Consider the following 13,958-nt stretch of genomic DNA (forward strand, 5'->3'; position numbering starts at 1 on the left):
CCCCCAAAAAAAAWWAAAAAATGAGGAGAACAAAAAAAATCAGAATAATCATAATAACAATATATAATAAAAAATGAGATTTACAAGAACCAATAGGCGCACGTTTGATCCTCAAGAGACATATTTGCACATTGTACTGTACATACGTTATATGTACTTTAGCTTGCTTTAGGATATATTTTTCAAGTTGCAAAAAATGCACTGTGATGCAAGAGTGTCCATTACTTAAGGCGATTTTTGAGCTCACAGGTCTTTCCTTGTGATTTATCATTGGTGAAATTGGGCTGAAAGGGGGGATTTTTCACTGGATTTGTGAAAAAACACTGTCTCTGTTTTTGTTGAATTCATCTTCCTCAGGAAGATGGAGGTGCTACACGAGCGACCAGTCTCAGTTTGCTGTTGTTTTCTCATCGTTTTTTTCATTGATATAAGGCAACAATTTTTTATTCTCCTCTTTGTGAGCTCATTCACAGTATCAACAATTACATGTCTCTCTGTGACCCACATTCCAACCCCAAACCGTAGTAACCTACAAAATGAATAAAAAATTGAAATARCGAGTGTTATTTGATCTCTCACCACAAACATTAATCATGTCTTAATTTTCCATACACACCAGTACATCCCACAGAGGTGTTTTTATTAAATGTTTTTAATGTGTTTTATATTCCTCCCTCTCTCTCTCGCTCTTTTGTCTCCACCTCCTCAATACCCTCTGTCCTTCCTTACCAAACATCCCCAACAGGTATCTAGTATACTGCAAGTATACTTTACACGTACAAATAACAAAGTTTACTATAAATAAAAATGCTTGTGGTATACTTATAGTAAACTTCAAGCACCACACAAAGTCAGTGGAYGGTTGGAGAAAGGGRGCAAGGAGYTGGTCYGGGAAATGGGTGAACGTTAAGAGTTGTCATCGGCYGAGTCTTTGGTGCCGTAAAGGTCGGCCAGCTTCTTGAAGCGCGGGCCCCAGCTTTGGAGGTAGTCGTAGTCTAGGTCTGAATCTGTGGTCACCGACTCCAGGGAGCTGAGGGATCCAGCGATGGAACCCCGGCCCTCGTAGCCATAGATCTGGATGGAGTCATAGGGAGGGGCCGTAGGGTCGCTGTCCGCGTCGTTAATGCGGGTCTTGATAAAATCATCCACGTCCACACTGTTGGCCACGGGGCGCCCGCCAGGCCTCATCGGGTACTGGAACTCAGGCTTGATGTCCTTACGGGGTAGGAAGCCGTTGGCACCGTCAGGGTTCTGTAGTGTAGCAATGTCGAAGGCCTCTGTGTCCTCCTCTCCACCGCCTTCATCATCATAGGTGATGATGTTCTCACGGATGTCTTCCTCCTCGAAGACGATGAGTGGCTCCTTCTTCTGACGACGCAGTGCCACAAACAGCACCACGATCGCTGCCATGAGAAACATATCAAATCAGCCAATCATGCAGAACCTCTAGCTCTTACAGCTCTTTTAAATACCTTTAGCATATCAAATTCCCTAATTAGCCACGCTTTGACAGATGTGGAAAAAAAATCACAGCTGCACATAATTTGGATTAGAAGTGCAAAAATATACAGTATGTTGAATTACAGGTGGTATGAATCTGTCAACATTGTTAAACAGTGTTAATTGCAAGTTAAATAATCAATTGAGCCTGTGTACATAATCAAAACGCACACTATTAATACTCTGTCAAGCATCTGCCCATAAATACTTAAAACTATTCTGAAAACATTAAGAATAAGCACCACTCAGGATGGAAAAAAGATCAAACATGAGTAAATATTAGATCAACAACAGATTGAATGCAAGTTGATGTTTTCTTTAGTGCTGATGCTCACCCAGGAGAATGACGATACAGGCAAGTATGGCGATGAGAGCTCCGGTGCTGAGGCCTGCAGGCAGGATGTAAGGCTCCACGTTACAGGACAGGATGGTGTCCTTACTGTCACAGCTGCACACTCGMATGGTCAGCGTGTTGGTGCTGCTCATGGGAGGGATGCCGTTGTCGTTGATCTCAATGGGAAGGAAGTAGACATCCTGGGTCATCCGGCTGAAGCCCCTCCGGGTCACATATATGCTGGCTGTGCTGTCTGTGGGGAACAAGAGAGGAGGCCGGAAGTAGAATAAGTACAATGAAAAGAGGGTCCTTTAAAATCTCTGCTGGGGGGGGGGGATATTTCCGGTAGTGTACAGACTGCTTAACACGACCATAGTTATAACCGAAGAGTTTTACTTATCCAACGAGTTCAGAAGGCAGAAAGGCAGACGTATGGCCGCGGGTGAAAAGCAATGAGCTGTGAATTTCCAGATATTAATTATTGTAATATTGTTGAACATTTATTAGCTTTTGGAAGTGTAATCAAAGCTTGCGTGGAGGTAGCTGTATTGGTTTTATTTGGCGCTGGGTGAGGGTGGAAGGATGCCAACTGCACTCTCCTGACTCAGTGCAGGTCGCTCTCAGAACAGAGATGGAGCGAGTTCATTTAGGTGCTTGGTGGTTAGTCATTTTCCCTCCCTCTCTCTCACGCGGTGTCCTCAGCCACTACACCTTTTTCAGAAAAGGTTTCTCGTGACAAGGCTATTTGTGCAACAGAATGGAAGGGTGAATGGGCTTATGAATCCTGCGCTATTCATTATAGGTCTACATCATACTAGAAAGGTTATATTGCCTTGGGTAGAGTATCTTTTAAGGGTTGAGGTAGAACACAGTCCAAAGCCATGAGAATTAAATATCCTACAAGGTAGTATGGCTGACAGAAACACTTCATAACAAGCCGCTTTTGAGGAACATTTTCTTCGTTAAATTATACTTAGCAAATGTTCTCACATCCGCAGTTATGATAGCGAAGAAAAAACTAAATAGCCCTGCTGTCTCAGACAGACAACCGCAAACTCTGAAAATCACGAGAAAATGCATAGATACATTTAGATTGGAAAGCTGTCATTTCAAAGGATACTTTGGATGCTTTAAACCAAAACAATCAAGGGGCTGTAATCTTGTTCTGCTCATATTGTGGGCTTTTTGAAAACACTGCTGAAAGCAGCTCATTTTGACTCTCATTAAAGCAGATCAAACGGGTAGAAAGCATCCATTGCCATGCTGGCTGCTGTATAGTCACTGCTGAAGCACTGCTTGGAACAGTCTGATATGACTTTATCTGGGGATTAAAAAAATATCCCATTAAACTGCAAATTAACACATTCATTCCCTCATTCATTTCCTCCATCACAGAAGGAGAGATGCTTGGAAGTAGCTTGTGATTACGGCACGGTCGGGACGAGTATTAAGCAATGGCAGAGGATGAAAAAAGAGCTTAAGTTGGCTTAAGTTTGTAGAAGAAAATATTGATGGATGCATGTCATTAAGAGAAGTGTCATGTAATTGCTTGTTTCAAAGATGGCATTGCTGACTGAACTACTCGCAGGCAGCTGTTGAATGTCTCATCATAGTCATTACAATAGCTTTCTCACATGGTCCTGAGCAATCTCTATGGATATAAGCAAGTCTAATCAAGTATTTTTATGGAGTGAAAACTCTGTGATTAACTTTTGCTTCTCATTATCTTTAATCCAGGAGTTTATAAACAAGGCTGATGAACGCTATCCCATGATGAGTAATTCTCCTCTGATGAGAGATGGCATCCTCTGGGGATAAATACCTGTGCCTCATCTGTTGAAATGGAATGTAACAGGTACTCCCCTCTGATCAGCTCGCCTAACGCCCTCCATCACTGTGATGGCAACTGGAAGGGCTTTGAGCTTAAGGACAGCTGGGATGAGTCACAGCTAGCCAGGCCCCAAACCGCAGGCAGAAGGAGAGGTTTCTCTCTCTCTCTCCGTCTCTCTCCTCCTCTCTCTCTCTCTCTCTCTCTCTCTTCTCTCTCTCTCTCTCTCTCATCTCTCTCTCTCTTTCTCTGCTCTCTTCTCTCTCTCCTTTCTCCTCTCTCTCTCTCTCCTCTCTCTCCTTCATCTCTCTCTCTCATCTCCGTTCTCTTCGTCATCGTCTCTCTCTCGCTCCGGTCCTCCGGTCTCTCTCACACACCTCTCCACTCCTCTGGCTGATCAGACAGAGTGTGATGTAGGGATAGCTAATGCAATCGCAAACTCTGCAAACTGATCCAACAGGCTCAGTCTCCTACATGCAGCAGTTCACCGATGTAGAGGCTAGGACGCCAGAGAGACACCCGTGGTAATTAATAAGTGGGGAGCTCTATGGGATCTAGCTTCAAATCAAACTTCAGTCTACAAAGATCTGCTGAATCACTTCCCATCTGGATGGAGAGAAACCTGAACTGATGTAAAGAAGGAAAAATACCCAGTGGTTTTCTATCTCACTGACTGGAGTACTGGAGTGCCGACTAGCCAAASTGTCCAAACAGAAGTCGCTCTTCTCATTGATGGAAATAGAATGCTTGAGCCACTCACCTCTGTTGTCTTTCAGGGAGAAGTTGTGGTTGTTGACAGCCTCTGGGGCGATGCTGAAGTGGAAGTACTGTCGGTGGACCATCTCATCCTTGTCRACTGCACTGACTGTCTCTATGAGCTGAGTTGAACAACACCCACAGGAGTTAGTACAGACAGAGTCCACCAAAAACACTGAACATATTCAATATAATAGAAATATATTTTCTGCACATGATGGTTACTAGTATGCATAAAGATCTGTCTTTTCTAAATGTGACTTGGGAAAAAGTACAATATACATTGTAAATGATTAGACTTACTTTGCCAGGGGAGACATTTTCACACACAAGGATTTCGTTCTGTGTGGCAAACTCAGGGGCGTTGTCATTCACATCTTTGACTTTGATGTTGACACGTACTTTTGTATCTTGGTGATGTCCCCCTGTGCAGAATGACAAAAATGAATAACAAACAAGTTAGTGATTCAGTGCGCATTCATGGGATTTGGCTTGTTAGAAACACAAAACCAGCTCCCTCTGAAATTCACTGCAAACACAATGAGAAGACAGCACAGTATGACCCTATTTATTGTATAAGAAATGATGTAGGTTGTTGAATGCTTGGAAATGATGCTGTCAGACAAGTGTCGTGCATAATACAACAGAACTGCTTGATCTCTAAAGTTCCAGACATACATTTTTGATGCATCAAATTATCCCTGATAGGAGAGATGGAAATATTTGAGACGGATATACTTAAAAACCAGACATAATAATYTGSAGTAGAATCACACAGACAGAGAACAGCAACTTAAAGATGTTTATTCCTGATTTGGGGGATGTGGATGTTTTGCAGTAGTCTCTAGCTACTCATTTCACTTTTTGAAAGGCACTTTGTGGTAATCTTCTCTAAAAACATCTTGAGGGGTGGCGACTRTAGGACGACATAAGAGCCCGGGGGGGAACACAYCATTTCCTGGATTGGGAGGCATGGCGTCTCTGGTATTCACAGCTACTCTCTAATTTGAAACCCGAGGTGGATGGTGGAGGGTGGCGTACCAATCTCAGTGGCGCTGACAGAGATGTTGTGCCAGGGTAGTGTCTCCCGGTCCAGCGGTCTGGTGGTCTTGATGATGCCATCCTCCGGGCCYACACTGAAGAACTGCTCCACGTCCGTGTAGCGGGGAATCATGTACCTGCAGTGAACAGTAGTGATAAGTAAACACGTATTTAACTCGGGCCTGGTTCCTTAGATAAAACAAAAGCCCAATTCTTCTTGTGCTGTAGGAACYCATGTTTTGCATTGTTTGGATTAATGTATTCGATGGAACAATGTTTATAGTTTGAACAAAGAAACGGCATATTCATTTAAATATTTGTTCCCGCAGAGCAGGAAATAATATAGGATATTTATTTTGTTTACTGATTGAGTAGGGCCCTGCAGTATTTTCTGGTGACGAGATGAGGCCTTTGAAACTGAAATCATCTACGTATCAACATAAAATTGTCATTTTAAAACAGAGAGGATGTTTTATAACACTATGAGACTGGGTGMGGTTGATAATCAGACAGCGGCGCTAAAAACAAACACAAATGAGTAACAAAGAAAGTGAGCGAGAGTGTTACAAGTAGCCTACCTGACAGGGTTGTTGGCCACGTCTGTGTCTTTAGCGTGTACACGGCCCACCACGGTCCCATCAGGGGCATTCTCCTCCACCTCGAAGCTGTAGCTAGTTGCCATGAAAGCAGGCGGCTCGTCTGCGTCCTCCACCATAACCTTAACCGTGGCTGTGTCTTTGTAGGGGCCCCAGGCGATGAAACGGGGGTCCAAGTGTGTGTTGGATGCCTCWACTCTCAGGGTGTATGCCCTCTTAGTCTCAAAGTCCACAGGCTGGAAAGAGGGAGCAGTGTGGATTTAGTAATAATACATTTAAACTATATGATCATTAAAATCATGGGCCAATAAGGAGAAGGTTGTCTCAATGTAGTTCTTTCTATAATACAATTACTGCATCGTAAAAATGAGTTARTGTAGCTGTACACTGCTATCTAGAACCTTAGAGGGTTCTTCAGTTGTCCCCATAGGAGAACCCTTTGAAGAATCCTTTTTGGTTGCAGGTAGAACAATTGTGGTTCCAGGTAGAACCCTTTTGGGTTCCATGTAGAGCCCTTTCTACTGCAAAAGGGTTCTACCTGAAACCAAAAAGGGTTCTAACTGGAACCAAAAAGGGTTCTTCTTTGGGGACAGCCGAAGAACCCATTTGGATGCCTTTTTTCTAAGAGTGTCAAATCAAATATCAGTATGAAGTTGAGATGCTAGCTAGAGGGTGCTGTTGTAAAATAAGACAGTGGTTGTGGTCAACGTCAGCACGAGACAACACAAAGACATTCTTTGCTCAGTCCTTATACGTAAGATGGCCCTTATTTCAGTTCAATGGCGTATCTAAGTCATAGCCTCAATCACCACCAGTTCATTTAATTGCAAGACATTGGAAAGACACTCCCAAATCAATTATGCTCAAATATAGTTAATGGCCATTTAGTGTGAACAACCCTCATCCCTCTACACCCTGCCTCCTACTGCTTTCACACATCCACCTGCTTTTCTTATTACCCTGTCTGCACCGGCAGCCAATCAACTCCGCAAACTACCGAAGTGAGAATTTAAAGTACCGAGCCCGGTGAGGGGGCAGCATACCAGCATGCACACACGCACACAACACACACACCACACACACACACACACACACACACACACACTACAACACACACACAACACACACACCCACACACAACAACACACACACACAACACACACACCACACACTTTATCTCTCTGCCTGTTATGGTGATTGATTTGAAAGTTGTTTTCCTATCTCAGTTTTTTTGTTCATCCTTCAGTATTTTTTGCATGTCTTGTAATGAGCTGCCAACGGTGGGAACAGTCATGAGAACCCAGTTCTTTCGCTTTAGACAGGTCGGTGAATGTTCCTACTGACGTTGTCCTCCTGAAGCAGTGGTCTTCTCTGTCTCACTCTTTTCCTCCCCCTCTATCTCTCTCTGTCTCCCTCTCTCTCTTTCTCCCTCTCTCTCATTTTGCTTTCTAGTCTCCCTTCCTTCCGTCCTCATCAATCTCTCCCCCTCTAATGCTCTTTCTCTCTCTTCTGGTTCTTTTATTTTGCACTAATAATTTGCTGGCTGAAACTAATCAGCGGTAGATACTATTCACAATAATGCCCCAGACTCCTCTTAGCATTCAGCTGCGCCTGGTAGCCCCGCAGTTGAAAAAGAATACTTTGATTAAAATCTGGGCAATTCCGACAGTAATTTCGACTTTAATTTTCAACATGCTTTGAAGAGCAAATAGGTGATGATTTCCCGGAGAGGTGTATAGTGGGCGCATTAATTTATTGAGAAAGAGCGGGCTGCAATCAAACTGATTGAGTTTGTCGGCACGCTGTATTGTCGTCGCCTCCCCCCCCCCTCACCCAACCCAACCTCCAACACACACCACACCCAGCCTAATCAAGCAGGCAAGAATGCTCTCATTGGGGGACCTGGGTCTGGGTATTTGGATAGTCAAACCACTGGTTAAGAATTACTACCCCACCCACCAACCACCCTCTCTAAACTCAGCGTCAAGGCATTGTTTTCCCCTGATTCAATTCTTCGATTTCCCCCCCAGCTACAGTTTCTAATTATCCGGTGTTCATAAGACTTATTATGATTGGTGCACCTTCTCTTGTTATGGAATAATGGAGGGGATCTGCACTGAGCAGGCGATGTCTGCATCCCACTTGGTTTCATCCGGCATAGAGGGAGTTTGTTGACATTGGCCGTTTCCACATTTCAAATGGCCGCTGTCGTGGCTTACTGGTTATATATCCTAGGCATTAATAGAACAGCACATTTTTCAGCCCGATAGACTACAACACTGGTAACTCCACACTTCCACTGAAACTGACAAAATTACCCAGCTTTGAGTAAACCTTGAAGAAAATATGACATTACTTCTCAACACAGCATCAAAGGCTCCCCTCTCTCAGAGTTGTGTTATTTTTGGAGAGGAAGTAAGCAGAGGAGTGTGAGTGAGATTGCTGCTGATCTCTGAGTGTGAGGGAGGCCTGTGCTGTTGAAAGACAGTTGAGGGGTTTTAATAATAAAGCACCAACGGTGCATGTTCCGTCTAGGCTGCTGCTCCTGCTGCGTAGGAGCTAGGGAGGGAAGCGGGCCTCTCTCTCTCTCCTTGGGGCCCGGCCTATAAGCCTAACCATGGCGCAGCAAGCCTCCAGGGCAATGGTGCAGTTGAATCACCCAGAGGCAGCCGGGCGCGTGACGGAGGGCTCTGCCTCCCAGGTTGGTAAACGTCGGATAATCCCAGCCCTGGACAGCAGAGAGTGCAGCGCCACGCTAGCAGACCGACCCACAGTCAGATGCATGATGAGATTCCTTCTCCCAGGAACAACATGAAAGTCCAAATGCTGTATAGAAACTGAGGCGGTGTCATTGCTCATAGAGTGGACGGTGAAATATTTCTCCTCCTAAAACTTTGAGAGGTCAAGGACTCTGCGATTCTTTACTAATCTCTCTACTCTCCACTCTCAATGGGATCATAAGTCGTCTACTGCTAATGCGATCATCCGTCCTGCTCTCTTCGGATCACGCTCTGCTCTTCTCTCCTCTCTCTTTCTCCTGTCTCTTCTCTCATCACTGGGCTCCTTTCAACCTAAACCCCAGTTCCTGAGTACAAATAATTTGCATAGCCCTCAATCTTCTTGTCACATTTCAATTAATACCAATCCCCCACACCTCAGTGTGTGCTTGTGCGTGTTTGATCATACATCGATCTAACGCGCCGCTGTGTGCCATCTAGTGTGATGCTTGTCAGTGCTCAAACATCATGCCTATGCGAAGATCATTCTGTGTAGTCAGAGAGAGGAGAAAGGGGAGGAGAAGAAATACAAGAAAGAGAGCGTCGTTGCCTGTTCGTGAGGTACTCACAGTCACATCTCTCCCTCTGAGATAGAGAGTAGAGGAGAGTTAAGCAGAGAGGACCGAGAGTCAGCATGTTCATCGTATCAGTAGCGATGAACCACGAAGCAAGTAAATTTGTCTCCACCTATCCGATGGCCACCCTTTACGTGATTCGAATATACACGCGCAAGCAGCAAGCGCACACGCACACATGGTCGCTCATGTTAAGCTTATATTGTCAAGATGGAATTGACTTGATCATGGTTGGTTCTCTGGGAGTAGACATTCTTTTAGTCCTCAGAATGTTAGTGAAAGGGCAGTAACAAAAAGGTGATTCAATGCAGGTGACTCTATACACTGTCTCACACATTCCTTTCATTCCTCCATCATTGTTATGGAATAGTAAATCCCCTTCAGGRCCTTCTCACCTTTCTCAGTTTGATAACACCCTCCCGGGTGTCAGTATCGGTGGTAATCTCAAACACAGTCATCCCATCGCCCTCGATGAAGCGATATGACACAAGTCCATTCTCCCCCAGATCTGGATCTTTAGCCTTCAGACGGCCTACCTCCTCACCCGAAACCTTGTCCTCTGAAACGGACATGGCGTATACACCTGTGGGGGGAGAAACAATAGAAACTGTTACAAAAAAAATAAAAAATAATTCACACTTGTAGTCGATGCCTGATGCCTGCTTTGATTTACTCCGAGGTACAGAATAGCATTCACCCAACTTTCCACTGCATTCATGTAATCTTGTTTTAAATGAGCCCCTGCCTATCCTTGTCACCGTGGGGGCAGCTGTATATAGTTAGATACATGCACCGACTATACAGTACATAGCTAGGTACTAGTAAAGAGGCTCCTAGTCTTCACCAAGTAGCTCAGATTGTCACTGGTCAATCCCCTTCTATTCCTGTATTAGGATATATGCTTGGGGAATGTATGTTAGAAMAAATTGAAGTTGTGAAAGCCAATTATTGTTATTATATGCCTTATTCTTGAAACATTTTATAATTCCAGTAAAAATTTTGATGACAATATACATGTTTTATTTAACCTTTATTTAACAAGGCAATTCAGTTAAGAACAAATTCTGATTTTACAATAACCCTGGGCAAACCCTCCCCTAACCCGGACGATGCTGGACCAATTGTGCGCCGCCCTATGGTACTCCCAATCATGGCCGGTTGTGATACAGCCTGGGATTGAACCAGGGTCTGTAGTGATGCCTCTAACACTGAGATGCCTATCTATATCACTGAGATTAATGTTATATATATATAATGTTCTGGTTATGATAGCATGATGTAACTTGCACTTTGTTTTTAGGGTTGATTGAGACAATGRATTCCCCCTAACCTTATTCTTTCAATAATGTTTTTTTTTAAATATTATATTGTGTGTCTTTCCTTATCAAATGTAAGACTAAATGCCATTTGTAATATGTTTTGGTGCATATACAGTGAGCTCCAAAAGTATTGGGACAGAGAAAATGTTTTGTTTTCTGTCCCAATACTTGTGGAGCTCATTGTATGTATTTAAAATACTATCCAGATAAGAAAATGTCGGGTCATAGAACACTCCATAGAGTTCTAGAAAAATACTACTAGTCACGAAAACGGCTGTAACTCATTCACAGTAAACTATATTACTATTCTGATTTCAGATAATCAATCTTTACAAAATATAAGAACGACTAAATATACTCAAAGTTTTTCTCTATCTTCAATGGCAGTTGTTTGGGGAAAAAAGCATATAAGATACACATTTTCACAGGTGTTTCTTCTTGACTGATTACCATTTCATTGATGTGGTCCTATCACATGTCATATCATTTGAAAGGGCTGTTTCTCATCATGTTTTCATATATGGTTTGACACCAGAAAAGTATGCTCATTAATGCACGCTGAGGTCATGGTCTGCGTAAATTCAGGAATTCCTAAACTTTCCAAACGATGATGCAACAATACCAATATGGCGATTTACAGTTGGAGTTAGCTGGTGTTTCCATTCACTTTTAATGCTGTAAAACACATTTGTGGTATTTTACTGTGCAGAGAGAGAGAGAGAGAGAGAGAGAGAGAGAGAGAGAGAGAGAGAGAGAGAGAGATATAAATAGAGCACAAGAGATAACTGTGGAGGTCAGCTGGCCAGCACCTGAAGGCCACAGCCAATGAGCAGTCAGTGTTTTCTGTTTGTATTTGCATGCGTGAGTGTGTGTCTACAGGGGTGCATACACCTACCTGGGGCCGAGCCAGAGCAGTAGGGCCATATGCCCTCTCCGCCCTATCTGCTCCACCTATTGAAGTGTTCAGAGCCAAACGCTTCAGCTGCATTTAAAAATAACTCTGGCATGGGAAGGAGCCTTTTAAAAATGGCCTGATGATATGAAGGGCTGCTACTTCAATCAGACTACATAGAAAACTATGGGATATTTTCATGAGAACGTTACTGAATCCTCCCAGTCTAAAATGGCTCTGATCTGGAAATAAATATTAACATAATATCATAGGCTGAACAATARGACAATACTGATGTGTATGTCATCTCAAAYAGTARGTCATTACTTATTGAACAACGTTCCAGTTTTCATCATCTGGGAAAMAGTTGACATTATTACACGTGGTTGAGTCAGCCCAATGACTTAYTTTTAGAATTTTCTCACCCCACCCAGGACTAGTTTACCCCAAATACGTAGCTAATTTTCCATCCAAGAGCCACTGTTAGCAGGGCTACATCCGAGCCGCAGTGCTGATATTAGGGGAAAGAGTGGGCGCTCTGGGACAAATCTTSAGGCTCTACTCTCAAGAAGTAGGGGGAAATTGATGTAGGCCATTTCTACTATATGAGACATAAATCTGTGTTTAGCTCGTGGTTTAGAGTTCCCCTCCATTCCCCCTCTCTGTCGAACAGAAATACTGACACAAACACTGTTAATATTTCACAACTCTTTATCGCGCTTAAGATACTTGCTGTCATCACATCTCCTATGAGCGCAATGAAACCGTTTAATAATTAAGTTTTAATATTTCCCCTTAACATCTATACCCTGTATAAACCGTGTGTTGCATGGCCTCTGGGGCCAGCAGCGATCCATATTTTCAAGTGTCAGTGCTAATATGTCAGCTGAGGCTTGAGGAGCTGGGAGAGCGCTAGACTGGCTAAAAGCAGACCTGTCCCTCTTGGATGATGCTGCACGTACCTCAGCAGAGAGGGACAGTGACGACGGGAAGAGAGACCATCTCAGGGTCTCAGCCAGCTTAAGAAAACAGAAAAGGAAAAAAAACACAGAAAAAGTGAAAGAAAGAGAGACAGGACTCTTCACTTACTCTGAGGGAACTTCGGTGGGTTGTCGTTGACGTCCGTCAGGGTGATTTTCACTTCTGTTGTCCCTGACAGTCCCCCCATGTGTCCCCCCATGTCCTTGGCTTGTATGACGACGTCATATTCCTGCCGCGCTTCCCTGTCCATGTTGGGCAGAGCTGTCCGGATTATCCCTGGGGACAGGAGAGGAGGAAAATGGCTTTAATTCAAGAGGGYCCTGCCTGTGACCTTTCAGCAGCCTACTACTCTGCAAGGTCTACTGGGAGGAGCAGGGCATGATGGGTCATCACTGAAACGTGAGATCACATTGTGACAAGTGCCATCGCCATCTCATTCATCAGGCTCCTTTTCTAATATTGGGGTAACTAGTGTGATATGTAAAAGGGAAAAAGAAGTGACTTGTTTCATTGGAAACTGCAGAACAATGCTCAGAACAACAGTGAGGAACTGTTTTTTTAATCCAGTTGTTTATTTATTATTTTTTTCTGTGAGGAAACTGGTGCTTCTCACATCACAGGAGAATATGATGGGGATGGTTGTTCTCTGGTGATATTTAGATGAGCCTGTGCATGAAACGCAGATAAGCCAAAAACAAATTAGAAATGTGAGCATTGGACAGGATCCAGTGAAATATCCAGKTTTGGTTTATTAGCAGGATTTTCTCTCTCCGATCTCTCCCTCACTCTGAGATCTCCCTGTTTGGCTGGGGGTACWTTGGCTCCCAGGAAATTTAGAGTTCAACCAGGATATTGCTTGCCTAATCTGGCCGTGKGTTAATTCTGTTTGGCAAAGGACAGGTACACTCAMACTTTGCCTTGGAGAAATCCCAAAGCACGACAGGGCTAATCCTCAACGCTCCTTACTTGGCACGGTTACAAAATCTGAGAATTGACAGATTATCATAAAATACATTTAAATACATGACAGTTTTGATATGAGACATACAGTCGTGGCCAAAAGTTTTGAAAATTACACAAATATWAATTTTCACAAAGTCTGCTGCCTCAGTTTGTATGATGGCAATTTGCATATACTCCAGAATGTTATGAAGAGTGATCAGATGAAATGAACTGAAATTAATGCAAAGTCCCTCTTTGCCATGCAAATGAACTGAATCCCCACAAAAAATTCCACTGCATTCAGCCCCTGCCACAAAAAGACCAGCTAACATCATGTCAGTGATTCTCTCGTTAACACAGGTGTGAGTGTTGACGAGGACAAGGCTGGAGATCACTCTTCATGCTGATGAGTGTGGA

General features: G+C 43.5%; 1 protein-coding gene across 1 annotated transcript in view; it reads right to left on the reverse strand.

Moving 5' to 3' along the window:
- Positions 1–906: 906 nt before the first annotated feature.
- The window catches only part of cdh11 (cadherin 11, type 2, OB-cadherin (osteoblast)), an 18,999-nt gene continuing 5,947 nt past the window's right edge, over positions 907–13,958 (reverse strand). The window contains exons 3-10 of the mRNA XM_024001734.2: positions 12,708–12,875; positions 9,803–9,990; positions 6,038–6,291; positions 5,460–5,596; positions 4,722–4,843; positions 4,423–4,540; positions 1,836–2,087; positions 907–1,403 (exon numbers count right to left, since the gene is read on the reverse strand). Coding sequence (XP_023857502.2) covers positions 907–1,403; positions 1,836–2,087; positions 4,423–4,540; positions 4,722–4,843; positions 5,460–5,596; positions 6,038–6,291; positions 9,803–9,990; positions 12,708–12,875 — 1,736 coding nt within the window. The remainder of the gene's footprint in view (positions 1,404–1,835; positions 2,088–4,422; positions 4,541–4,721; positions 4,844–5,459; positions 5,597–6,037; positions 6,292–9,802; positions 9,991–12,707; positions 12,876–13,958) is intronic.

The sequence above is a fragment of the Salvelinus sp. IW2-2015 genome, linkage group LG15, assembly GCF_002910315.2.
Source record: "Salvelinus sp. IW2-2015 linkage group LG15, ASM291031v2, whole genome shotgun sequence".
NCBI lineage: Eukaryota > Metazoa > Chordata > Actinopteri > Salmoniformes > Salmonidae > Salvelinus > Salvelinus sp. IW2-2015.